This window comes from Chaetodon auriga, chromosome 2 (assembly GCF_051107435.1).
Source record: "Chaetodon auriga isolate fChaAug3 chromosome 2, fChaAug3.hap1, whole genome shotgun sequence".
In the NCBI taxonomy this organism is placed as follows: Eukaryota; Metazoa; Chordata; class Actinopteri; order Chaetodontiformes; family Chaetodontidae; genus Chaetodon; species Chaetodon auriga.
This window is the reverse complement of record NC_135075.1, coordinates 6,425,823-6,451,271: the sequence shown is the minus strand read 5'-3', so window position 1 is coordinate 6,451,271 and position 25,449 is coordinate 6,425,823. Positions and strand designations below refer to the sequence as shown.

General features: G+C 40.7%; 1 protein-coding gene across 1 annotated transcript in view; it reads left to right on the top strand.

Annotated features, from left to right (window-relative positions):
* Nucleotides 1–5,513: 5,513 nt before the first annotated feature.
* The window catches only part of suclg2 (succinate-CoA ligase GDP-forming subunit beta), an 88,667-nt gene continuing 68,731 nt past the window's right edge, over nucleotides 5,514–25,449 (top strand). The window contains exon 1 of the mRNA XM_076751367.1: nucleotides 5,514–5,613. Within this exon, the coding sequence (XP_076607482.1) occupies nucleotides 5,530–5,613 (84 nt within the window). The 5' untranslated portion in view covers nucleotides 5,514–5,529. The remainder of the gene's footprint in view (nucleotides 5,614–25,449) is intronic.

Here is a 25,449-nt window from a genome sequence, read left to right as displayed (position 1 = left end):
GAAGGTGTCACAGCATGTGCTGAGAGGCTTGAGAAGGAATCTGGCTCCTCTTCGTCTCTCATATGCACATCTAAGCATTTTCCCAGCCTCTTCTGGCCTTGCCACTGTGTTTACGACTGTGTCTGTGTGTGTGTGTGAGTTTGTGAGTATCTCTGTGTTTGTGTGTTTAACAGGTTCAATGTTTGGTTTTGCTTGGGCTGTGAATTCCATGCTCCCCGGTGCAGCGAGCCATGCTGTGTGGGATACTGAAGCCTGAAATTTAAAAAAAGGGCCATCTATCGAAGCCAAAGTTTCAGATGTCACCTCTGTCAAGCTGTTGATGTTGAGAGTTTGTCAGCATTAGGTTTCCATAGTGGGAATACAAGAAAGCCTCCGCAGCCCCCTCCCTCTGCAGTGCAGCTAAACTCCTCCATGAATGCGATCTGCATTGTATCGCTGCTGTATAGATGCTCTCAGACGGCTACCAATGGTCCTCCATGCATCCGCTCAGATGCATACATGATTAACAGATCAATCACCTCCATAAGTGCTTCTCTCATGTGATGTCATAATATTATATCTCCCTTGCTTTGATCAGAGCTGGTTATTTCCATCCAGGGAACTGCTGCAAAACCTGCAGGAACATCACACACTCATACACCCAACACTTCACAAGCCCTGTTTGATGCATCTGTCTACAAGCATGGAGACCCACTGACTATGTTATTCCACAGCACATTAATGGAGGGCCTCCAGCTGAGTGTGGCTGACAGACATCTGGGGGAGAGAGATAGCTAAGATGTGGCAGCTCCTGTCGCTGTATTGATTCACTCTCCAGCACTGACATTCCGAGCACACGCAAGCCAAGCTTTGACAATCTTATGTTCTTGGGCTGTTATGGATTTTATGGTAGAAAAGTGAAAGTTATTGCAAGTGATTTTGAGGTATGGCAGTCAACACTGGGAGAAAGTCAGCCTCTTCTTCTGGAGGGAAAAGTGTTTACTGGGTCATAATCTGTCCAAACTCTTTGGGAGTAAATGGGAGGATGAAAGGAAGGACTCACCCTCATAAATATGCATCGCTGTGACATTGTGAACTCTGAGGGTTAGCACTGAAAACGATGACTAATTATGTTTGCCGTCTGTCATATCAAAAGATGTGCTGAGTACAGGGTGCCAATGACCGTCCCCACTTCTGCCCGTCTCTTTCACTTTCTCTCTTTGCCTGTTCCCTCCATCACTCTCAGGTCTTCGTAGCGTCCTTCTTGCCTATTTTAATTTCCCTGTCAGGCACTCTGCTCGCTGTCTGTGTGACTAAGCTGCTCGATTCCTCGCTTGTTGACTCAGCAGTTAAGTGCATTAATTCCCCATCTCTCTCACTCATTTGGTATTCTGCGGGATAGAAAACAAAACTGTTCTCTGGCTTAGCTAATGCCACATAAATCTATATGTAAACATATCATAAGCAGAGTCTAAAACTGTAGCTTTGAGTTGAATCGCAGCACTGTTGCAAAACTGAATCGCTACCTTCAGACTTTGCAAGCATTGCCTGTACTTTCGGTCTCAGTGCATCATATACATTTATTCACAGAGGTCAAACCTAGTAAGCTGGTGCTCGGCCATTATTGAGGCATGCAGTGTGAGTGCAAGCAGAATGAAATGAAACGGCTCTATCTGCATTCAGTCAGAGGAAGATTCATTTAAGTGTCCAGGCTCTGTGGTGTGTGGGAGTGTGAGACAGACAGACAGAGAAGCAAAACCTTTGGATGCTTGTAGATCCTTTTTTCTCTCTCTGGTGATCTGCTGTACAGTCCAGCCAGTCACGCTAATGAGATGGGCAGAAACCTTGCTGTCATAGTGTCATTGACTTTTTGAAGAGGGCCCTGCAGTCAGGAGGACTGTGCTGAATCCTCTTTTGAACCCACATCTGGGAAATGTGGTTAACAGGCAGGTCAGAGAGAAGAAGACGTACAGAGAGGAAGAGGCCAGAAACATAGCGATGCAGGGAGAAGAACAGAGGGCAAGGAAGGAGTCAAAGTAACACAGCGAGTGGAAACAGAGACGGAGAGAGACACCTGAGACAGAGATGAAAACCAGAGGGTAATGGCAGATGAACAGAGATGGACAGTGCGGTCCAGACTCTGGGCAGGCATAGGGTGTCAGCTCCTGACTGGGAGCCCTGTGGGTTGTTAGCTGAGCGCCCTGCTGTTATTTAAGTGCGAGGGAGTGGTCAGAGCTGACCACACATGGTGGTGAGAGCTTTGTCTTTCCATCACGGATTTCTGACATCTCGCAGCTCACTGAGCTGAGACTGATGGTGGATTATTGAGGGAAACCTCAAATTAGTTGCTCTGCCTCCACATTTACGCATTTTCCTGAGGGGAGGGGAGAAGAAAAGATGAGACGTGCAACATTATTATTACCCACGGGGACATTAAAGTAAAGTATGATGAAAGTGTACGCATTCTTCATTTTCACAGTTATGGCACAAGCACGCTGCTTGTCTGTGCAGAAGTCTCTTGTATTACAATGCATTGTTACTAAAGACGTAAATATTGTATTGAGTGTATTGTTTGATTTTCATGTATTAGTTTTTCTTTTACATTGCATAGCAATTGTAAATGAAACGCTTGTTTTTGATGAACACAACCTGAGTCATAATCATCCATGAGAATATATCAAAGGAGGGGGTACTGCATGTTAGCCAAAGAAGAAATGCAACATACACAGTATAAATCTTAATTATTAATCAATTAATCTATTCAATTGTCAAAGTGTTAAAGGAAAAAACACAGTTTTATTACAGCTGATGTTTGAGAATGATTTGATAACTACTCAGACAAAATCTTTAAGATTTCAGTCGGGTGTTTAATGTGTTGGCTTTTACTCTTTGATTTGATTTCTGTTTTAATGAAACCCTTAAAGCAAGTACACGAACCAAATACCCTGCTTTTTCATTGGTGTGTTTTACTAAATATTATGGTCTTTACAATGTTTTTTTCCTTGAGTTTATTAATTCTCTAAATCAGCATTTGTCTGTACAAGCAATTATGAAATTCTGGCGGAGATAATATAAAGATATTGGCAATATAACCGCAGCTCGTTTGTGAAGTGCCAATTGAACTCAGAATTTGAAATTTGTCTCAGATTTGTTTTGTAAAGAAGAAAAAGCAACACTAGCTGTTTTGTATTCGAAGAGGAATAATGACATGATTGCCATCACTCCGGCCAAAAACACAGTTTTTGTTCTGCGAGACAGGACAACATCCCAAATGAGAAAAGCTGAATTGCATTAGTTAGGGCCATTGATATTCTGACTGTCCTGTCTGAATATCAATTCCCTAGAGAGGAGAAAATGTCCCTGGTGAGACAAAGAAAAAAAAGAAACAAAAGCCTGAGAATGTTCAAGTGAATCATTTTTAGTCACTCTGCTTGGCTTTGGCTCTTAGTGAATTCCTAGACTTAAGTAAAGCGTGCCACTCTTCACTGACACAAAGAGACAAGACAGGCGTTTTATGCATTCGGCAGGATTTGTTGACATACTGAAATATGATGCCAGGGCAGCACTTTTCACTTCATTTGTGCTCTTACTGTGGTTAGCTTAAAAAGGCCGGCAACCGTCAAGAGAATATTTCACTGTGTGGAATATGGATCACTGACTATCAGAAGCTCTCACCCGAAAGAAGGGGGTTACGAGCAAAAATATCAAATAAACATGAGATAAAATCCCTCCCTGTTGACATTAAAGTGGTTTACATTTGCACATTTTTAAAGTTTTTCAAGGTTTTACAATGTAGATTCAGTTATTCGACCATAACGGGACTTAAAAGAAGGTCTCTTGGTTGTAGCAGTTCATCATCGTGTCGTCCCCTCTGTCTTGTCCTCTCTAGCCTGCTGACACTGATGGTTTCGAAGTATCTCATCCCTCTCTCTCTCCCTCTGTCATAATCACTGCTCTTTATGATCGGTTTGCCCTCTCTGCCCTTTCAAGATGCGGCATGTAATGAGGGCTCTGGAGGACTGTGTGAGTGGCCTATTTAGCTATTCAGACAAGATCAGCTCACACATCCCACGCTCTTTAACTCGACTCCCTACCAACACCTCTCAACTGAGCTCAGTGATTGTTTGTCCCGCTCCCAAGGTCACACTCTGGAGCAGCTCAGACATTCAAAATCCATGTCTTTTTCGTGTTTACTCTGTTCATGTCGATCACATAATTGAAATGAGCAGCTTAATTGTTTGACTCTATCTCACTAACAAATACAAAGCTTTATTGTGATAGTTTTGCAGAGTCAAATAGCTCCAAAAGCAACTTAAAGGGTCACTTTGCATCAATCAGGGAAAAAAAAGAAATGTTATTTTCAACTACAGACTTAATGAATTAATAATTCACGTTTCTTGTCTGTTCATTTACTGTGTATGACCCATCCTTCATGGGGTTATTTAAACACATTAATCAGCCAAATACCTACATTTCTATGCACATTATTCATGCCCTTGCAGTGCAGCCTGAATTTTAGATTTAGAAATATTCATTGGACAACTACTGTATACTTGAAGTGTGCAGTATACTTCCATGAACATGAATGAATAAATATAAACGTGTGTATAATGCACATAGAACATTACCCGTCTCTTATGTGGTTACTTAATTAATCAGCAACAAACCAAAATGACCATGTGTATAGCCACCAACGTCCCACAGCACAACCACAGCTAAAAAATAAAAAGAACACTGGCCTCATGAATGTTTAAACATACACAGACAATCTATTTACAATGATATCTAAATAAATATACACAAATCCTGACATGAATGCAAACTAACCTAACCAAAACATAAAAAGCAAAGCCTACATTCAGCATTTAATCTCAGTAAGCACATTATAAGCATAATTCATGGCATAATAGGCTACTCTAATCCACTTAATGTTTTAAATCTTTTATTTTCGCTAATTCAATTTCTCTTGCTCCAAGCTTCATCTTATCTTCTCGTTTCGACCTTCAGAGGAAAGAGTTATTATTATTATTATTATTATTATTATTATTATTATTATTGCAATCATGTCTCTCAATTGTCCCGAATAACCAAAACAAATATCCAAACTTTTTTTTTTTTTTTTTTTTTTTTTTTGTAGTAGTTTTTAAAATAAAAGCGAACTTTCCCAGAATAATCACCTAGAATAGTAATCAAGACAGTGAGACATAATTTTCTTTTCTAAGAGAACGGAATAAAGTTTGCAGTTTCAGATTAAAAAATAGGTGTTACTTTGATAGCCCAACACTTCTGAGCGTTTTAGATGTCCGTGCATTGTTTCATTCTTATTTATTTTTGAGTGGTCTAACTTTAACTTCTAAACTCTAGCGCTGTACACGTACCTTTAACTGTGCAGCTGCTAAACATGAACGCACACGCACACTGAACGTGGGACTCGGTGGATGTCTGCCTCTTTTCCAAGCACCGCCCACGTCCGCCAGTTGACCTATGGACGGCTCTGCGTTAACGCGCACATGCTGCCTACGTCATCTCTTTTTAGTCTTCCGTGTCAACATGGCGGCATCCATGGCATCCCAGGCTGCAGCAAGAGGACTGAGGACAGCAACCTCTAAGCACGTACTTCTGGACAAACTCAAGGTACTATTACTGCTACAGTACTGTGAATGCAGGTCTGAGCTCTCGCGGGTTTGTTCTGCTGTCGTATGTCCGCTGTTATCGTCTCAGGGAGCTGTTAGTGTAGCTACGTGGCTAGCAGGTTAGCATGTCCGAGCAGAGAGGATTGGAAGATCAAAGTTGAACAGTGTGACAGCCCGCCGGTGATGTAACGACACTATGTAAGCTATAGTGCTGTAATAACTGTCATCACATAGACCAGGTAATGACTGTTGTTCTTCAAAAACATTAAAGTATTTGGAAAGCTGTTTTTCTGATGAAAACCTCATTGAACTCTGCACTAATGTCTGTAACAAAATGCTAAGTACAGCGTTTGACATTAAACTGTTATGTGTAAACCCGAATGTGTAACATACATAAGCAATTTAAAAGATTAAGTTTTGACCTGGCATATATAAACATTTTTTTAAATTAGTTGTAATCTAAGTCTCGGTATTTCTTTCAGTCATTACCTAATATTTGATTTCTTTAGGTTTTATACTTCTACTCTGGTCTGTTTGAACGTTTGGTTCATTATCAACAGCACATACATGTTCACAGCTTTGCTATGAAGGAGACATACCTGAACCCTGCCACCAGCACATACTGGAGCTCAAAGTTTTCAGATAAGACCACAGTGGAACGGTCCATTCTTGGCCCTTTGATCCTCCAGTGTCTGTGAGCTGTGAACAACAGGTTTGTCTACTTGCACAACGGCAAATGATTGCAGTTATGTTGTCATCCGCTATGCAAACAGAGCATTAGGACTAATGATTAAAAACAGGATGGAACAAAACAGAGAGGAATAAAAATACAGCCCCCTGTCTTGTAATGACTTATAAACAAATACATTTCCAGATGAGAAAGCAGAGTTATGTTTTCATAATAAGTGTCAAATGTCAGCATGTTCTGATAGTTGATGTGTTTCTCCTCGGCGAGCATCAAAGATCTGGTTTTTATCAGAACCGTGTCTGTATACATGTTTATAGTAACGCTTGTACAGATGTCCTGACTGCAAGGACAGAGCAGGAACCTGTTGATACTGGAAACATTGTTCGAATTAAGAAGCCACACTCTGGCATTGTGTTAGCAGTACAGATGGACTTTCGCAATCTCATGTCATATTTACCTTTTCACGCCTGCTTTTGTTGTGCTGCCCTGACAGATTTTTGTATTGATGGAATCTTGACACTTGGAACAGGGAGGGTCTTTGTGATAGCTGGTGTGCCCGGAGCGTAATGGTTTTCATTAAACACAGGACTGGGCAGGGACTGCTCCCATACCATATAATACATTTACAACAGTGGTCACAAGTACAATTTTCAGGCACTTGTACTTTACTTGAGTATTTCCACTTTCTGCTACTTTCTACCTCTACTCCACTACATATCAGAGACAAGTATTGCATTCTTTACTCCACTGCAAGTATATCTTAAGTTACTTTGCAGATTCAGATTAATAATACAAATTGTCATCAACATTACGACAACATTATGTAGTATTATGGATAAAATGATCCCCAGGGTGAAATTCATAAGCTACCCATCAGTGTATATTGTAAAAAAAAATAATTCCACCTTTACCAGCATTCAAGTGATGTATGTGTTAATACATCAGTGAGTATAATTCAATAGAGTAAGAGAAAATTTATGGGTATTGTCAGATGTATCAAAAGAACCCTGATGTATTTATTTCCCTTTGAGAGACAACACAACACAGGAACGATCCATTCTGCATTTTGTGAGTCTGTCACTGGTGAGATTTGCTGTAATTTAGGTGGCAGGTTAGCCCAGTGCTATGAGTGAACACATTCTCAACCACACATCCCAGCGGACAGAGGAATCCTTGACTTGGCACATGCATTCATTGGCCCACTTTATTAGATACACATGTATAATCTAATGTAATCCAGTACACCAGCTAAGCCACAATGTCTGCTTTTATGTTGCCTTTAATGTTGAGGATGTTTTATGCGGCCACACAGGTGTTAATTCAATGATGTGTTTTAGCATTGAGGTTATAGTTGGTGGTGTTGTACTGAGCTGCATTATATTCAGAGGTGTTTCTAATATTCTGCCTCCCTCATGTATGTAAATAGGGAGGACAAAAATTAGAAACATCTCTCAATGTGATGTTGTTCAGTTCAACCCCACCTGTAACTATGACCGCAGTTATAAACATATAATTTAATTTCCACATTTCCGACTATGTCAACAAAAAATGAACATTATGAAATTCCTCAAAGTTGAATTCATGCCAGAGCTGTTATACACTCCTCGATCATCCCCTGAAAGAGAGAGAAAAATGTTATCTTGAGATAATTTCAAATTAAATGTCATCCAAAAACCGCTTAAATAATGTTGGTCCAACAAACACTCAACAAAATCTTTATGTACAAATATAGCTGTTTCATCATTCTTTTCTTCTGTCAAATTAAAATTGGACTACAGTTCCAACTCCCCTGTAGAATTGCTCTATTTACAGAGAGATATTCTAGTTTCAGGTGTTTCTTTATACATAAAGGACTGATGGATGACAAAAAGACCTCATACTGGTGACTTTGAATGTTCAGTGTCCCCTAAACAGCAGCCTCTCTCATTTCTGTAACATTCTCACAAATCTGTAAGGCATGTTTTCTGGGAAATAAAATGACATTTTTCACCGCTATTAGTCACAGAGAGCCATAAATGTGTGTGTTTATGCACAAGCGGCTGGCCTAAGAGTCTGTTTGAGTGTAAGTCAGAGTGAATACAATTCCAAGGGCCTTGGTTGCTTTCAGTAACAGGTCGTCTCTCTCTGCAACTGGTCCCAACACAAGGCCCTGCAGTCTGAGACTGGGACATCGGTCTCTTCCACTGCATTAAGACTGTCCCTTGATACACACACATACAAGGTGAAGACCAGTGACTCAAAGAACGAATGTATAACTGCCTCTGTAGCTCAGAATAATTGTATGTCCCATGTACACTATTTACACATTTGGCAACGTGAGGCAGAGCTTGTCCTGATTATTGTTGGTGGGATATGCTATTTGTACTCCACTATTCTTGAAATATTTTTTTCCGTGAAGCCTATATACAGTTGCCTGTGTATGAGGAAGCCAAGCTAGAACTAATGCAGTCTTGCCATAAATCCTCCCTTCGTGAAGGTTGTAGTGTTTGCTGTTTCGAGACATTGATTCAATTATATGATTACTTTGGAGGATGCAGAAAGTTGTTTCTGACATATAACTTGCTGCTTTTTTCCTTTGTAGATAACGGGCTTGCAAGGTCATCCATGGTTTCACGTCACCTTTTCGACAGAAAAAATATTTTAAGTAATTAACTGTCTGCAGTTAGACTTTCTTTCTGTTGTGATCATCCTGCTGCTGATCTTATCACCTGTCACTGATGCACAGACAATATGTGTAATGACTGAATTAACCAAGAGACAACCTTGATAGGTAAAAACTAGTGGAAATGTTACAGACTGTGTTTTTAAAACCCTGAACGAATGTGTAGCACATCTCCCCATAGATCAAACAACTGAAGAAATTTCTTCTTGAACAATGACCCAATACTGTGTCCTCCAAATCACTGTTCAGAACATATGTGGCAGGGAAAGCTGCTCGGAAGGGTGACCCAGTTAGGTGGCTGAAAGGTATCTTTTGGAATTTATGTGTGTTGCAGTTAGCGGACAAGATAAAAATGTGTATATTTAAGGAGAAATAGTTACAAGGAGTGTGTAGAGGGTCAGGATTATGCTAAATTCAGCCAAATTTATCAAGGTCTTACACACATAAGAAATGAGCTTGATCAGAAATACTTTATTAAATAAATTAAATTATTTAAATGAAATGATTGTCACACTTGAAAGGAAAGAATCTATTACAGCCAAAGTGAATAATAAGTACTTATCTACATACACATATCACATTCCTGTGATATCAGCCATTGGTATCGGCCCCAGTCTTGATATCATAATGTTGTTATTGTTGTATTATCCTCTTGTATGTCCAAGGTGTATTTCTCAACTTTGCGTACTTTCCTGCTCTGTACTGTGTTCAATCATCACCCACATACAGTACCAGTCAAAAGTTTGGACACACCTTCTCATTCAATGGTTTTGCTTTATTTTTTTTTATTTTCTAAATTGTAGATTATTCAAAGTAGCCACCATTTGCTTTGATGACAGCTTTGCCCACTCTTGGTGTGCTCTCAATCAGCTTCATGAGGTAGTCACCAGGAATGGTTTTCCAACAGTCTTGAAGGAGTTCCCAGAGGTGATGAGCACTTGTTGTCTGCTTGCTTTCACTCTGCGTTGCTACTCATTCCAAACCATCTCAATTGGGTTTAGGTCAGGTGATTGTAGAGGCCAGGTCATCTGACGCAGCACTGCATCGCTCATCGCTCCTTCTTGGTCATATACCCCTTACAGAGCCTGGAGGTGTGTTTGGGGTCATTGTCCTGTTGAAAAACCAATGATGGTCTCACTAAGCGCAAACCAGATGGGATGGCATATCGCTGCAGAATGCTGTGGTAGCCATGCTGGTTAAGTGTGCCTTGAATTGTGAATAAATCACCAACAGTGTCACCAGCAAAGCACCCCCACACCATCACACCTCCTCCTCCATGCTTCACAGTGGGAACCACACATGTACAAACCATCCGCTCACCTTTTCTGCGTCTCAGACATGGCGGGTGGAGCCAGAAATCTCAAATTTGGACTCATCAGACCAAGGGACAGATTTCCACTGGTCTAATGTCCATTTTTTGTGTTTCTTGGCCCAAGCAATTCTCTTCTTCTTCTTCTTGTTCTTCCTCAGAAGTGGTTTCTTTGCAGCAATTTGCCCATGAAGGCCTGATTCATGCAGTCTCCTCTGAACACTTGATGTTGAGATGTGTCTGCTACTTGAACTCTGTGAAGCAGAGGAGTGGGAAGTGGGCTCTAATCTGAGGTGCTGTTAATTTGTGGTTTCTGAGGCCAGTAACTCTGATGAACTGATCCTCTGCAACAGAGGTAACTCTGGGTCTTCCTTTCCTGTGGCGGTTCTCATGAGAGCCAGTTTCATCATACAGGTTGATGGTCTTTGCGACTGCACTGCGACTGCATTGCAACTGCAGGATGTTCAAAGTTCTTGAAATTTTCCAGACTGACTGACCTTCATGCCATAAAGTAATGATGGACTGTTGTTTCTCTTTACTCAGTTGAGTGGTTCTTGCCATAATATGGATTAGAACAGTAGTCAAATAGGGCTATTCACTGTACAGACCTTTGTACCAGCCCTACCTCTGCACAACACAACTGATGGTCTCAAACACATTAAGAAGGCCAGAAATTCCAGAAATGAACTCTTGACAAGGCACACCTGTTAATTGAAAACCATTCCAGGTGACTACCTCATGAAGATGATTGAGAGCATGCCAAGCGAGGGCAAAGCTGTCATTAAAGCAAATGGTGGCTACTTAGAGTAATCTAAAATATAAAACATATTCTGGTTTGTTTCACGCTGTTTTGTTTATTACATCATTCCATATGTGTCCCTTCATAGTTTGGATGTCTTCAGTATTAATCTACAATTTAGGGAAAAAAAAAAAAAAAGGAAAACCATTGAATGGGAAGGTCTGTCCAGACTTTTGACTGGTACTGTACATGTCTACCAGTGTTCCCAGAATGTACTGTTTTGCTCAGTGGTGTGCAGTTTGCTTTGGCATGCCCTTAAAAAGTAAACTCTTGCAAAACTTTTAATCTCATCATTGCTGGCTGTTGTACCTGCTTCCCTTCCACTACTTCCACTTCTCTCTCCCTCCCTCTCTCTCCCTCTCCCTCTCTCTCTCGCTCTCTCTCGGGCCAGGTGATAAGAGTAATGATGAGGGATTCTCTCTGGTCTGTAGCACAGTATCAGAGCTTGAACTGATTGACAGCCAGGTATCTCTACAATAGAATCAAATCAGCTTTGACAGTATGTCAGCTAAGTTGAGGAATTCAATTTGCCATGATTTGTCAACAACAATGCAGAGGACATCACAATATATTCAGATGGTTAGGCTCCAGGATGCTCTTAAAGGGGGAGTGGGATGTTGTGTTTTTGTTCCATCTCTCTCTCTCTCTCTCTCTCACCCCCACTCTCTCTGTCTCTCCCTCTCTCTCTCTCTCTCTCTTTCTCACTCTCTCCCATAAATCAAATCTCTTGAATTCTTGTCTGCACAGCGAGATAATCCTCAGGCTGTTTTTCACTGTCGCTGCACAGTGGTGAATTTGTAAACGTTTGCTAAGTTTTTTATTTTTTGTAAGGTGTGCCTGCTTAGTAATAACCCAGCAGTGTTGAAGCCCAGCTCGGTTTGAAGGGAAACACTGGGAAGAGAGGTGGCTCAATGAGACTGGGTGCTGAATATTTTACAGAGGGGGGTGGAGAGTCCTCTGCTTGCAACGACTTCTTTTGCTGGAACTTCAAACAACGGGCGGCTTCCCCATCTGTCTCAGCAAGAACACATTTACATTTCCTCCCCGCAAGGGATACTGGAGGACGAAGTCAGCTCTAACTGGATTTGAATATCGCTTCACCAAGGTTAATAGCCATTTCTGTAGCTGGTGAGGTGCTTAGACTTTTTCAATTATTTAGAAGGGCTGCAGTCATTAGGAAATGTTGGCAGCCTCTGAAATGGGGAATGCAATGAGTGAATGCACTCCTATCAGCTGAACTTTTGCTGTTGTTCTTGTACAGATAATGAGGAAAAAGTGGGAGTGAGGCTGGAAATTAGTTGAGAAAACAATGCCAGTGATTGCTGACAGCTGTAATTCATTCAAAGTGCAATATGTTGAAGATTGTGTTCAGCTGTCACACTAGCTAATTTATCATCTTTGAAATTAGACCTTCAAATATATCTTAAGTGTGAGTTGGATTTCATAATTGAGTTTGCCTTCGGCCACCCCCTTATGAACTTTTTTTTTTTCCAAGGTATTGAGACCTGACTTTGACACCGTCAGTCCGGCAGCCTGATGGTGTGGTTTTTGTCATAAAAACAGCTATGGCAGTGTTACAGTACGCATGGCTGCTGCTGGTGGCAATAAAGACACCAATAAAGAAGCTGCCCTCAAAGTAATAAATTGTCTCCACACTACTGGCAGTTCTTCTGCACTGATACAGCCCCAGATGCTTTTGCTGCATGTCAAAATTTGACCCACTAGTTTACTTGTCCCAGGCACGTTTGCCATGATAATTATTGAGGTGGTGCAAACACTTTGCGTTGAGAACTTCATTTGCAGTTTCAAGAGATCGAACAGGAACAGATCATGACACATGATGACACCATGACTTGTAGCACCAGTGAATTGCCATTGTTAAGTTAGACATTCATGAATATGGCTCCAGGGTATTCGCCTGTGACCAATTTCATACTTGCAGATGTGGATGTATATGGGGGTGAACTGTGACATAGTTGCACACCCTTGTATGGCCTTCTCCTCATTCCTGTGTTATCTTCCCCTTAGACCCGACACCTTTGAACATGACTCTGTATTCCCGCTCTTATTAACTATGCTAATTACTGAAATCCCTATCTGTAGAGACAGAACAGTCAGGTTTTCCTTTCTTAAGCCTGTCTGTGGGAGATTAGACCTGCCCTGCCTAAAGACCTGCCAATGATGCAAATCTCACTGATCTAAATCCTGGAGCCATGCTCTACTGCTCCCGCCTCTGTCTTTGCTCTACTGCTCTATTCCCAGCTCTCTAACAGACAGACGTCATCTCTGTCTCCATACTCTAATGGTCTGGACACGACCTCTAGCTTTTAAGAGACAAGGACAGAAGCTACAAGTGGGTGGTAGCAGTAATGAGATCAGAGCAAAAAGTACATCTTTTGTGCCATACGTGAGACCTTACATGACTTGCCTCTTCTTCTGCTTTGTAGATGAATAGCCATCATGATTTTTGATACCATCAGAAAGCAGTGTGGACATAATGAGGTTTTTATAGAAATATACCAGAGTTAAAGCACTTCTCGATAGCGGCTTAAACGGAAAGCAGAGGGTAATGATTATGAATGCCTAGATGTACTTAACAATGTAAATGCAGTCGATTGACCTGCTGTGTTATGTTTGTGAGGACAGGTCTTTGTGCTTTCGCTAAACCCAATGGCAGTGTCCCTGGGTTTTACCACTATTACATCCCTGTTATCTTTGCCATTGCTCTTTGTCCAAATCTATGCAGGCAGTGCCAAAGTGGAGGACAGAGAGAGGAACTACTGCCATCAATACTCAAGTACTTTATTAATTAAAGGAGAGCAGGCTTTCTGAGTGCTTCATGAGGCATGCTCTTGCTACATGGCTGGCTTTAAGTGGAATTATGCCTGCGTTTCATGCTGGCCTGTTTATGCAGAAAACCCACATCAACTCTGCGTCTTTGGCTCTTCCATTTCCTTTCCTGCGTGTCACCTCTCTCACGGCTTACTACACAGTGCTTGTCTAATTGCAAGACAGCCTGTATTTATGAGTTGCAACTAAGTAGCAAACTGCCACCTCATTAGCAGAAAAACATTCTACTGCACTCAGTATGGCAATGATTTTTATAGTCGCTCTGAGTACTACTCTCTGATTCAGCCTGTGCTCATGGAAGTGGACACTATAAAGTTGCCTTTTAAATTCTTCCCGGATGGTTAGCTAAATGGATGGGGAAAAGAAGACGAGTTCATAACCTGAATTGGAACAAATCAATTACATAGAATTGGTGAACTGGCAATCTGTTAATTTCTTAAACATTTGATAATGCCCCGTAAGGAGCATTCTGGTTAATTAACTCTGCAGTCATTTGTCGTCACTAATAAGCCAGTGTCATTTCAAAGGGGTTAGGGTCTGGCCATGACAAGTAATGAGGATTTTAACCTCACCAGACATGTGGGGATACCACTGTATAGTACGAGATATTCAGTGCCTCTGGAAACTCCAGTTGTTCACACACTGTGGTTTAAAGATATGTGAACGTAATATATGATTATGTAAATACTTAAATTAATTCTTTTACATTCCAGCTCAGCTATCAGATTAAGTGCATTCATTATTGTTCTTTTCGCATAAAAACACAGTTATGACTCTGAGGGTTTAATGTTTTTTGAAAATGTAATAAGTTAGTGCAACACAACACTGAACAGTTTCCTTTTAGAAAAGAAATCCACCAAAAACCACATCAAGTGGTTACAGTGAATACCCAAGTATATTCCACCTCTTAGAAAAACACAATGTTTACTATTTCTTAGTTAAGCCTTTTACTATGCTAACATGTGGTAGTTTTAACCTAATGTAAAGTGCACCTGAGGCTGATGGAAATTACATCAACTAAAGTATTGGACAAACAGTTTGACCTAAGGTGAAAAGTCTGTGGATCACTAAAGTCGTATGGATTCATCGTCTTCGAACTGTGAATGCCTGTACAGAATCTTACTAAATATCATAGCAATCTATCAAATAGTTGAGATCGTTGGAACAAAGTAGTGGACCAACAGATGAATCAACAGACCAGCATTGCCATCCATAAAGCCACGCCACTCTCATGGTTAAAAATAGACTCTATTGTCTTCTCTGGTCTTCACACGGCTTTTCTGTGAAAAGTGCCTCAGTACATCAGGTTTGAAGTTTGCCAAAAGGTCTGCTTTATCTTGTTCTTCCTCTCATTTTTCTGCTGCACTATCTTCCTGCGATGCTTGTGCCTTTTTTTTTTTCTTCCTTCTTTTCTTTCGGGCAATTGAGGAAAAAAAAAACCCACTAAGGCAGGCCATCTCAGATTTTGATGGGAAAGGAATCCCTTGTGGTCATTAGAAGGACAGTCACTTGGAGGACGTTCAGAGTCCTAAAATGATCTCAAAGGCCCCTTTGAACCCCTGCTGATTGGAGTCCAGTAAGCTTCTCTTCCTGTTCTTAAGGTCGTGTCATGTGGGCCACATCAATACAGATTTGCAATTTCCTCATGAATATGCCTGATTAAAATTGTGCTTTAGCCTCAGTAACTACGAAAGCATCAGCTTTCTTTCTTTTTTTTTTTTTTTTGCAAAGACTCTTGGGAATCAATCCTGGATTGGCATATTGAGAGTTTCCGCTGATGGAGCTGTGCTATGTCCAGCCATTGAGACTTAATGATAATAGCCTGTGTGAGTGGGGTAGTGTCTTGTGCTCACGGTGTATTCTGAATACCTGCTGTGTTTTACTACCTTAATGCAGCTCTTCATAGTGCTTCCTCTGTATTCATAATGTATGAACTGTTGGGGAAAAAAAAAAACATAAAGTAATTTGTTACTTTCTTATTGACTTCTGAAGGGTTTTGAGTGATGAAGGCACTTGTTCAGGTGTCCTATAAGGTATCGATTAGATCATGCAACAGCAGCCACTTTGCATGTGTTGTCCACATCATCAATCAGAGCAGTCCTTCCTTCATGTTGCTGTACTCCATCTAGCAGATTACTGGGTACCATAGGTTCTCATGCCAATGTCAGTTAAACAGAGAAAAACACAGCCGAAAAAAGCCCAGTAGAACATGTATTGCATGTAAAACATCAAATATATTGTCTTTGTAATGCTCTCCATTGAGACAGCTTGCTTATTTTTTTCATTTCAAACATGAAGGGTTTTCAGTTGATGCTTAGATTATGATGAAAGGTTTGCTTCTATCTGCATACGACATGGTGAACACAGCTTGAGCAAATAACCCTTATATTTCCATTTTATTGTCGTCATTTTCCAGAAATTTCTGTTAATTCCCATGGAACTTTACCACCTTGTATTTTACCAGAATTTTGAAACCCTACATGTTGGTGGGGCTTTGAATAAATTTCCATTATACATTAACGTACTTGTTATTTTCTTGGAAAATCAAATCATTGTTTGCTCCATGGAATGTCAGCAAATAGTGACGAATGCCCAGAGCCCATGGTGATGTACTCAAGTGGCTCATTTTATCAGTCCAACAGCTCAAATGGCATAAATATTCTGTCTCGAAAGACTAAAAAACCAGCCAATATTCAGAGAGGCTGGAACCAGGGAATTTTTGCCATTTTTGATGAATAATTTATCAAACAATCAATCGATTATTAAGAATTCTTGCCACTCGCTGGATTAATCAACCCTTTGTTTCAGTTCTACATGTAAGTGTTTGCGATGCTGTGTCCAACCGGTTTTTACACTGTGTATTATAAGTGAAATTAAGATCACAGTCATTTAATTCAATATCAGCATACATCACAAAATGACTTTGATATGTACACTCGCATTTCGAGAAAACACATAAATCATTGCATTAACTACTTGTCACCTAATGCGTAATGACTAAATGCATTCATAATTAATCCCTATGGAAATGAACTGTTGCCTGAATGAATACTATGGCATTGCTAAAGACGGTGTTGGCTGCATTGTGAAAACCACAGTGCTGATGTCCTTAGTTGGATAAATAGCCTGTGTTCAGAGATAATGTTCTCTTAGTGTTACCAACTGCCAGGGCAGAATCACATCTTCACTCATGATTGGCTGGGTCCTGGCTGGCTTCACTTTCCCTTCACGAAACAAATGCGTTTTTTGACCTGCGATGTCAACCCTTTGAATTTTTGAGTGACAGATTAACGAGCAGTGCAGCATTGACTGGCTGCTGTTTATGGGCCTGATCAAAGGTGATTGCCTGCTTTGTAACCTTCCCCTGTAAATTAAGGCTTATGACTCTAATAAATTTCCAAGGGAGCCAGAACTACTCTGTCAGATGGTGACTTTTTGACATTGTTCCACTCTCTCATAGTGATAAAGACAACTGCTTTAAATTAGCCTTAGGATATTGACTCCTTAAGTTTAACAGAAGGGCAAACGACAAAGTAGTGGCATGTCTTGAAATGACTTTGGAAAGTGCCAAGATCAGACATCCCCTCACTGTGATGACACTTCTCACAACAAGTGTGGTTTGACAACGTTCATCCTGACCTCAGCCAGACACGAGACTGTACAATCTTGCGCCTCATAGGAGAAGTCCTGATGTTGCATGATGCCGTGCTGAATACCATATGGCCAAGCTAAGGAAGTGTTTTGGGAATATGGCGTTGACTGTATTGAGATTTCGTCCTTCAATGCTACTCGTGGATAAGTACAGCTGCGACAAGGACTTGGCAATCTGATGCAGCTGCTGCCATCGCACTGTCTGTCCTCTCCGCGTCTTTGTGTGAGGGCACAGCCGCTCTCAGAGCTCAGCGAGGAGAGTATGGTGACATACTTCATTCAGCACATCTCAGTGATTCACGGTCCTTTGTTCTTTTCTTATTTATGAATGTCAACACAATTTATTTTTAGTGAATGTCTTTGTGAGTTTTTGTCTTTTGGGTTGGCTTCGATATGTTTCTCCTGTATTCTTTAGATTTATGTCAACATTTGTTCACCACAAATTAGGTGAATATGCTACATCGTTTTGAATGTTGAAGGCACCCTGTAAGCGTCTAAGTTTGACCTTTTCTTTTTTCCGAAACATTTTTATTGTATCAGGAGATCCCCTCAGTAGAATTCTTAATTAATGTAGATCAGCCTGCAAATTTCAGAAGTCGCATGAATTTTCATGAACAAAAAAAGTTTTTGCTGTCCTGTGCCATTTTATCCTGCCAAACCACACGCAAATCTGTAAAATGTTTTAATGATTTAGAAATTTTAATATCCTTTTGAGCCTTTAATCAAATGCAAATCCATCAAAATTCTCTTCTCTAGAACGCCATTCTTTATTTATCAAATGTCTCCTCCTTCATACACAAGCCTGTTTTAATTTTGATGGACTGGTGTTGAAACTCTCACTGGGCTGCACCTCGCTGTGTGACTGTTCTCAAAGTGAGACGCTTTGATCAAAACATCAATCAAAAGCACTCCGATCTGACTGAAAGGAGGATGTTTGCGTGGCTTTAAACATAAAGCCCTTTCGTAAGAAAGAAAACAAAGTTAGTATCCACCTCTGCCACAGTGTACGTGACATTTTGTGATCACTCGCTGAATGTCAAGACTCTTGCTGCAAGCCTGCTGAAAGCAAAATTCTTTCACGGAATAAGTTCTCCCTCAGCAGGACTTCAGCTTCTTTCTCGTCTGATTTGCATTTTGAAGTAAAGGTTTTCTTGTGCTTTTGCATCAAAAGCAAAATGCAGTCGCTGGGGTGTAAAACATAATGGAGACAATGACAGACTAGTATTGGACTGGTGGCACATAAATACTGCATGGCTTCATGGCTTCATGGCTTCAGTTGTGGCGTATTTGTACCTCAGGGTTTCTTGGAAAGTCTTGTGTCCCTGACCTAAAGGGAAAGCCAGGTACATGTTTTGTGGGCCTTCTTGGAACCGGCCTCGACCTTGAGCCAAGTGCTTTGTCAGAATGGCTTATTTGGACAAGAAAGTCACAGAGCATTGCATGTCGAATCATAAGGCCTGGTTACTAATGTGACAGCTTACATTTCCACTTTCTACCACGCAGTTTGTTTCCATTTTCTTTCTATGGCATGCCACTGAGACATTGGTTCTATTTTGATTTGCAGAATAAATGTGACCTGCTCTGTAAATGTCTTTATTGCCTTGTTTCTCCTCATATTAATAGAGAATATTGCTGTTTATCTTTGTCGCCACTCTCTCTTGTCACTGCGCCCCACTTCTCATCACTTGGATGTATTCATGAGAAAGAGCTTGAGTGCTTTTGCGTGTATAGGACTTTGCTGTGAATATTTATGCCATGTCAGAGCGCACAACTTTGTTTTTGCTGTAGTGTGTGTTCACGAGTGTGCACGGCACATCCCATGTGTGTAAATTCTCGTCTTTGTGTCTGTGTGTGTATTAAGGACAAGTAGAGCAGTAGTTAGGTAGAAGATGCAGGAGGATTGTCTCTACAGTGCTGCTGATGATAATTACTGTAGAGAGAGAGTCTCAGAGGACTGCAGGGCAGCTGCCTGCCTGCCTGCCTGCCTTGCTGCCATACTGCCATACTGCCATTTACCACTCATGGCTTTCTACAGAGGCAGACATGTAGCAGGTTATTATTATTATCATGACTTGGCTATCTGATAATGCTAAGCATGACTAGGAGTGACTGAAACCGTAACTGTGGTAATCATTTTTGAAGTATTGTATTCTACACGAGGGACTCAGGAGGGAAGTCTTAATATGATATATCTACTCTTATGGTGGCAAATTGATCTGTTATTCTGTAAGTACAGAGTTGCACAATTGGAGGAGCTGCTGGGTATGGAAGTGTTTTTTAACAGTTTAAGTTTCTGTTTTAAAGTTGTCTTTTAGTGTTACGCTGTTCAAGTATTCATCTTCAACACTGAAATATGGGACTCTTTCGCAATATTTTGTTCATGTGATTTTGCTTGATTTCATCTTCGTTTCTCAGAAGTCCAGTTTTGTCAGTCAGCTGAGTATGGCACATGGCTCTGGGGATAAAGCCAGTCAAATATGCAAATCAGAGCTGCAGCAAATTCATAATGGTTTGTCATTGCAAAACACGACACTGTAACTGATGAACTCCACGGCCACTTACCTACAGTCAGAGATACATACAGATGATTTCACTTCAGCTGCCGCTCACCTTACTTTGGATATATAGAACAGGGCTTTTCCTTCTGAAACGCTGATTACCTGAAGTATCTCCTCATACTGTGTACTAAATCTATAATATTTCAGTACTTTCAATGATGTCTTCAGGAAGATTCATTTTAATTAGAGAAGCAGGGTGTCGCATTGTTTTATTTTAATTAGAGGTGCAGGGCATTGCATTGTTTCATGGATTAAAGATCTATTTTTAAAATGACGACATCATCTCTTACAAGAGGTGTTGCCAGGTAAAGCAACAGGCCTGCTGTTTTCTTACCCAGTGTTTGCCTCTTGATGGTGTCGAGCCAGATGTCCCTGCATACAGCATTGCCATCCCAGATTTCACTAACAGTTGTAGTAATACCAAGCCTCACTTCACCTTTTTAATTATGAATTCCAGTAGTCAAGAATACCTGTGTATGTCTAAAAGTCTTTGTAGCACAACAGGACAGTAGTAAACAATAGATGGAGATGGAATCGTTGTTCCAAGTCACTGCTCATTAATAACTGAGATGCTGGCATCGGGCCGTCATTAGAGCGTAATGAAGAATATAATTTAAAAGTTCAGAAAGTTCATTAATACAGCTAGTCAGGCATGTGTCATCTGTCAGATCATCAATCATTATGGAGCTCAGTTGTCTGCAAAGTGGAAAATTTGTCATCAGCTTCAATACTCTAATATGAACTTAAAGCAGGAAATACGGATATATTATAGATGTAACAATATTAAAAAAGCGCAACATTCAGACACCAATCAGTTAACGATGAATAATAATTACAGTTTATTTCTATGTCATTAATAGAATTTGGCACAGAACCTCACACACATTTTTTGGTGGCTCATCTGAAGTGTGAAGGTTGTGAAGGGCCTCTACACATAGCGTTGCTCTTTGTATTCAGCATGTGTTTCTTCCTTGGCAGCAACTGGCTTCTCCATATCTACGTAGCTAAGTGCTAATGTTAAACTTGTTTCAGGCGATAGATCGGAGGTTAAGTAACAAACAAACATAAGTTATGTGTCTCTATAAGGTAAGTCGCTGGAACTAGGCTGCGCAAACAAAACTGAATAATAGGTTACAGAATGAAGCAGTTATTTGCTAGCAGAAAGGTTCTGAATGACTGTGTTTACAAGAGTGCTCTTTAAAGAAATATATCAATATATTACTGTTGTTATATATGTACACTTAAAGGCAACCTTACAGATAAGGCATTGTGAGCTTACAGGTAAGGAGAAATACATCACTGGATGACTGCATGCAGGCTGTATATGTCTGTAGATATATTGTTATTAGAGTGCCAAGTAAGAGCCCAGCTTTTATACAAATTGTCTGTGGGTCTGGTACATGCTAGAAAATGCCCCAGGTGCCTTTCCATTCTCTGGTGTTTTGCTCTAGGTAACTGTCAGTGCCTGGAGGGACACCTCCAGCCCCACTTGACTTCTCCGGTAAGCAGAAGCTGTTATTTTGGGAAATCTGCTAGCTCTTTTTCCTCCTCACTTCTCCCTTTTTTGGATGACAGAGGAGCCATTTTAATTGGTTTGAGCGTCCTTGTTGGGAAGGCTAACAGCAGATTTACATGATTGTCGCATCCTTCTCTACAAAGGTGTGCCCGCGCTTTGGCTGGAATTGGGATCAAACACTTTTCTTGTCCTTTTGGACTATGGCAGTGGCTTTCAGGTCACATTATTGTCATCCAGCAGTGGTTTTAGGACATTCTCCCACGTTTTTGAGTCTGTGTAACATAACAACAGCCGTCTGTCTAAGAGGCAGTGAATGTTTTCTGTATTCTCAATTGTACTGGGACTTTTCTGTATTAGCCAAATGGTTTCACTCGATTCAAATGTTCCAGAATCACCAAAATTAATTTTAACTCTAAAGTTTAGATCACATTAATATTTCCAGGCAATGTTATAAATAATTATTGGATAAATTTAGAGATGCATGAATTAGTGGTGCTTGAGCCTGCAGCCAGCAGGGGGATTTGTGTTGCTCATTTTATCTTGACTCTCTCAGTTTCTCTAAAAATGAAGCCAAAAGTGACAATAATGTGTCATCACTGACGGATTGCTGTCTCCAACACCAAGTCCCTTTGTGAGATTCACAAGCTTGGAGTTGAAAATGACTGTGGGGTGCGGTATTGCTCATGTAACCAGCAGTGTGTCTGCACTGAGCTTAAACTGTTGTTCTCCACACCTTGCTAACATCTGATTGCAGTGCAAGCTGGACCATATTTAGATGTTTTTTAGATCTCTAAATTTAGATTGGAGTCCCAGTAGCTAGACCTGTCAGTTGATGCGTATCGATGTAATCTGATGATGCTTCCTGTTGAAAAGACGTGTAACTTGGTCCTGTTGTCCTCTCATCTGCCGTTTTCTTCAGTGAAATGTAGACCAAAAGATAGACTGACAGAGGAAGACATGCACCCAGGCAGCAGAGCTAATCCTCCCAAGGCAAACAGTTTGAATGCTGAGGGAGGTGAATGTTTTAAGAGAGGAGGCCCTGCAGGTACCTGACAGCAGTCAAATGAGTTGGCAAAACAGACGAGACTTGCTTTGCAGCTTGGTTTCTTAAGGCCGTGGGATGTGTTCCCACAACAACAGACTGATCCATTTTGTCCAAATCTATTTGAGCTTTTTCTAAATTCTGCTACTTTGGCCTTTGACAAATACAAATTTGTTACAGCATTACAGCACAAAGGCCAAAACCAATGGTGCAATAATAATATGTGATAACTACATATTATAAAGAAGCAGTAAATGGATTCATATTTATTGTTATTGTTATATCTTAATAATAAAATGAAGTCTATAAATTTGTTGAGGGTGATCAAGATTAATCAGAACAAGTTTCAACACTCATGCAGGTGTTAGCATTTGAGCCTCAGTCATAAGAGCATCACAAAAATGACTTAAAACACTTTTTCTACACGTTAAACATTTAACACACTGATGGGAAGCTTCCCAAGGCGAGACTCTAGTCTCTTCTTGTCACTAGATACACTACAGAAACACAGCAGCTGACAGAAAGAGGAGCTAATGCACAGAGAAATAGCAGCTGTTTGTTCATGTTAAAGGGAAGCTTAAAAAGGGGGCAGTGAGAATGCAGAGCTTTCAACTATCATCAGAAGTCATTAATAACATCAAGCATTGTGTTTAGGAAAGTAGATTAAAGATACGTACCCATAGGGAAACCATTTACTGCATACTGCCATTAGAAACTGAGTACAATTAGCTTGTAATTAGCCTGATCTGTGACTGTTCGTAATCAGTACCAATGTGCTTTATTAGACCGTAACCCGATCACGAATCAATAAGGACCCGCAGTCAATGAACATCAGACAAGCTTGTCATACTTTAGCAGTTACCTAGTGTTTCTATCACGGTGACGAAACATTAAAACGTATTCTTACAGTATTCCTACAGTACAGTAAGCTCCCTGCGATCTTCCGGGAAAATATTACACCAAACTTCTCCAAATCCAACATACTAATCCCTTACGTGTCTGCAACAACACAAGATAAGAGGCGTCATAAGTCGACAGTTTTCTTGTCAATTCAGCATCAATATTATATAAACTATTTCTCAACAAAGAAACAGACTTCACTTGCTAGCGGGTTAGCTGTTAATGTTTACAGAGTGGGAGAAATGTGGTGCTATTGTTGATGTCCAGCGTGTTGACGGAGACACCAGGAAATGCGAACTGGCCGCATGGTAGAAGGGGCCTTATGGCCACACCCCCAGCATCCACGGCGCTGGCTGTTTGGCCGCGGTATAATTCCTGCCCTGCATTGCTGTGCAAGTCTCTGCATATCTTCTTGCCCTGCGTTTGAACCCCTCTAGACACCTTCACGAGTGACATCATCAGTCTTGGCTGTTATGCGATGCTATGGGGGACGGAATTAAAAGCATAGCTCCACGAGTACACATACAAACTACAAAAACTGAAACATATGAATAGTATGGTACTGCAGAGGTGACCTGCGGATGCCCCTCATTACTGTATTCAGTTATGCGAGAGAAGAGGCCAGTATAGAGCAACATGCTCTGTTCTCCTAGAAAACAACCTCTTTTGGTTCTAATGAAGTCTCCACACAGGCTCTCGTGAGAGCTGGAATGGTTAAAGCATTCTAATACAGTGTGCTGTTGCACAGAAAGGACTTTGGCATGGGTTATGAATTACTAGTTGAGCGGTTTTGTTTTCAATTGAGGGGGCATTATGGTTGCAAAATTTCAGGAATATTCAAGGTGAAAATTTTCCACGGTAGTTAACAGGTTTTTATGAGAAATAAAATGGATTTATTGGAAATATAGGTGTTATATGCTTAGGCTGTGTTTACCATGTCGCATGCAGATGTAAACAAGCCTTTCACCTTATCATAAGCAGACCTAATTGAAAACCTTTCTAATAGAAATGAAAATCAAGAATTTGACAATAATGAATGGAAATACATTCATTGAAAGTCTTCAATTAACAAGCTCAGCCAAGCTGCATCCCACATGGTAACAGCTAGCCAGCAAACGCTAGCAGAAGATGTTAACAAGTTATTAACAGTGTATTTTGCTTTCGGCTGCTATCTGCCGGTTCTTACTGAAAGCATGTCGTCCTTTGGCTCAGACAGTGCAGTTGTGTGGGCTGCACATGTGATGCGAGAATGTACTGTGCATTCGGAGGGTTGTAATTTTACTGAATTCCTATTTAAAGGGATGCTGACAAATGGTCTGTGCATGTGATGGAGGAGTGCACTGTTGAATGCAGTGCCAGGTTGCATTTTCATTAAATGGTATACTTTTAACAAAACATGCCGTAAGACCTGGCATTGCATTCTATGTGCATCCCCCCTTCCCACAAATATATTCACTCTTACATGGAACAGTTTTTGTGTTGAAATATTGCTAAATTTCCCAAATCCCTGAGCTTCACTTCCCTTACAAGTTTTCTGGAAATTTTCCAGAAATTTACTGACCCTTTGCATCCCTAGGGACCATTGATGAGTGTGCTTAGTTTTAGATTCCAAAAAGGTTTGGCTTAGCTGTTTATTGCTATTATTATAGTGGCCATGCTAAGCTCATTAGCCTTTAATCGCTAATAACCATTACAGGGCTACATCTGACTCCCTCCATCACTTAATGGTTGAAAGATGCTGAACAAATACCCTCCCCCCCGTCCCCCCACCCCTGTGATTTTATTCTTTCCCCAGCTTGAATGATGGAGCGTCTGATGACTTTAAAAGGTGTAGAGTGGCCTTGTCCTCCTCAGTGCACCAC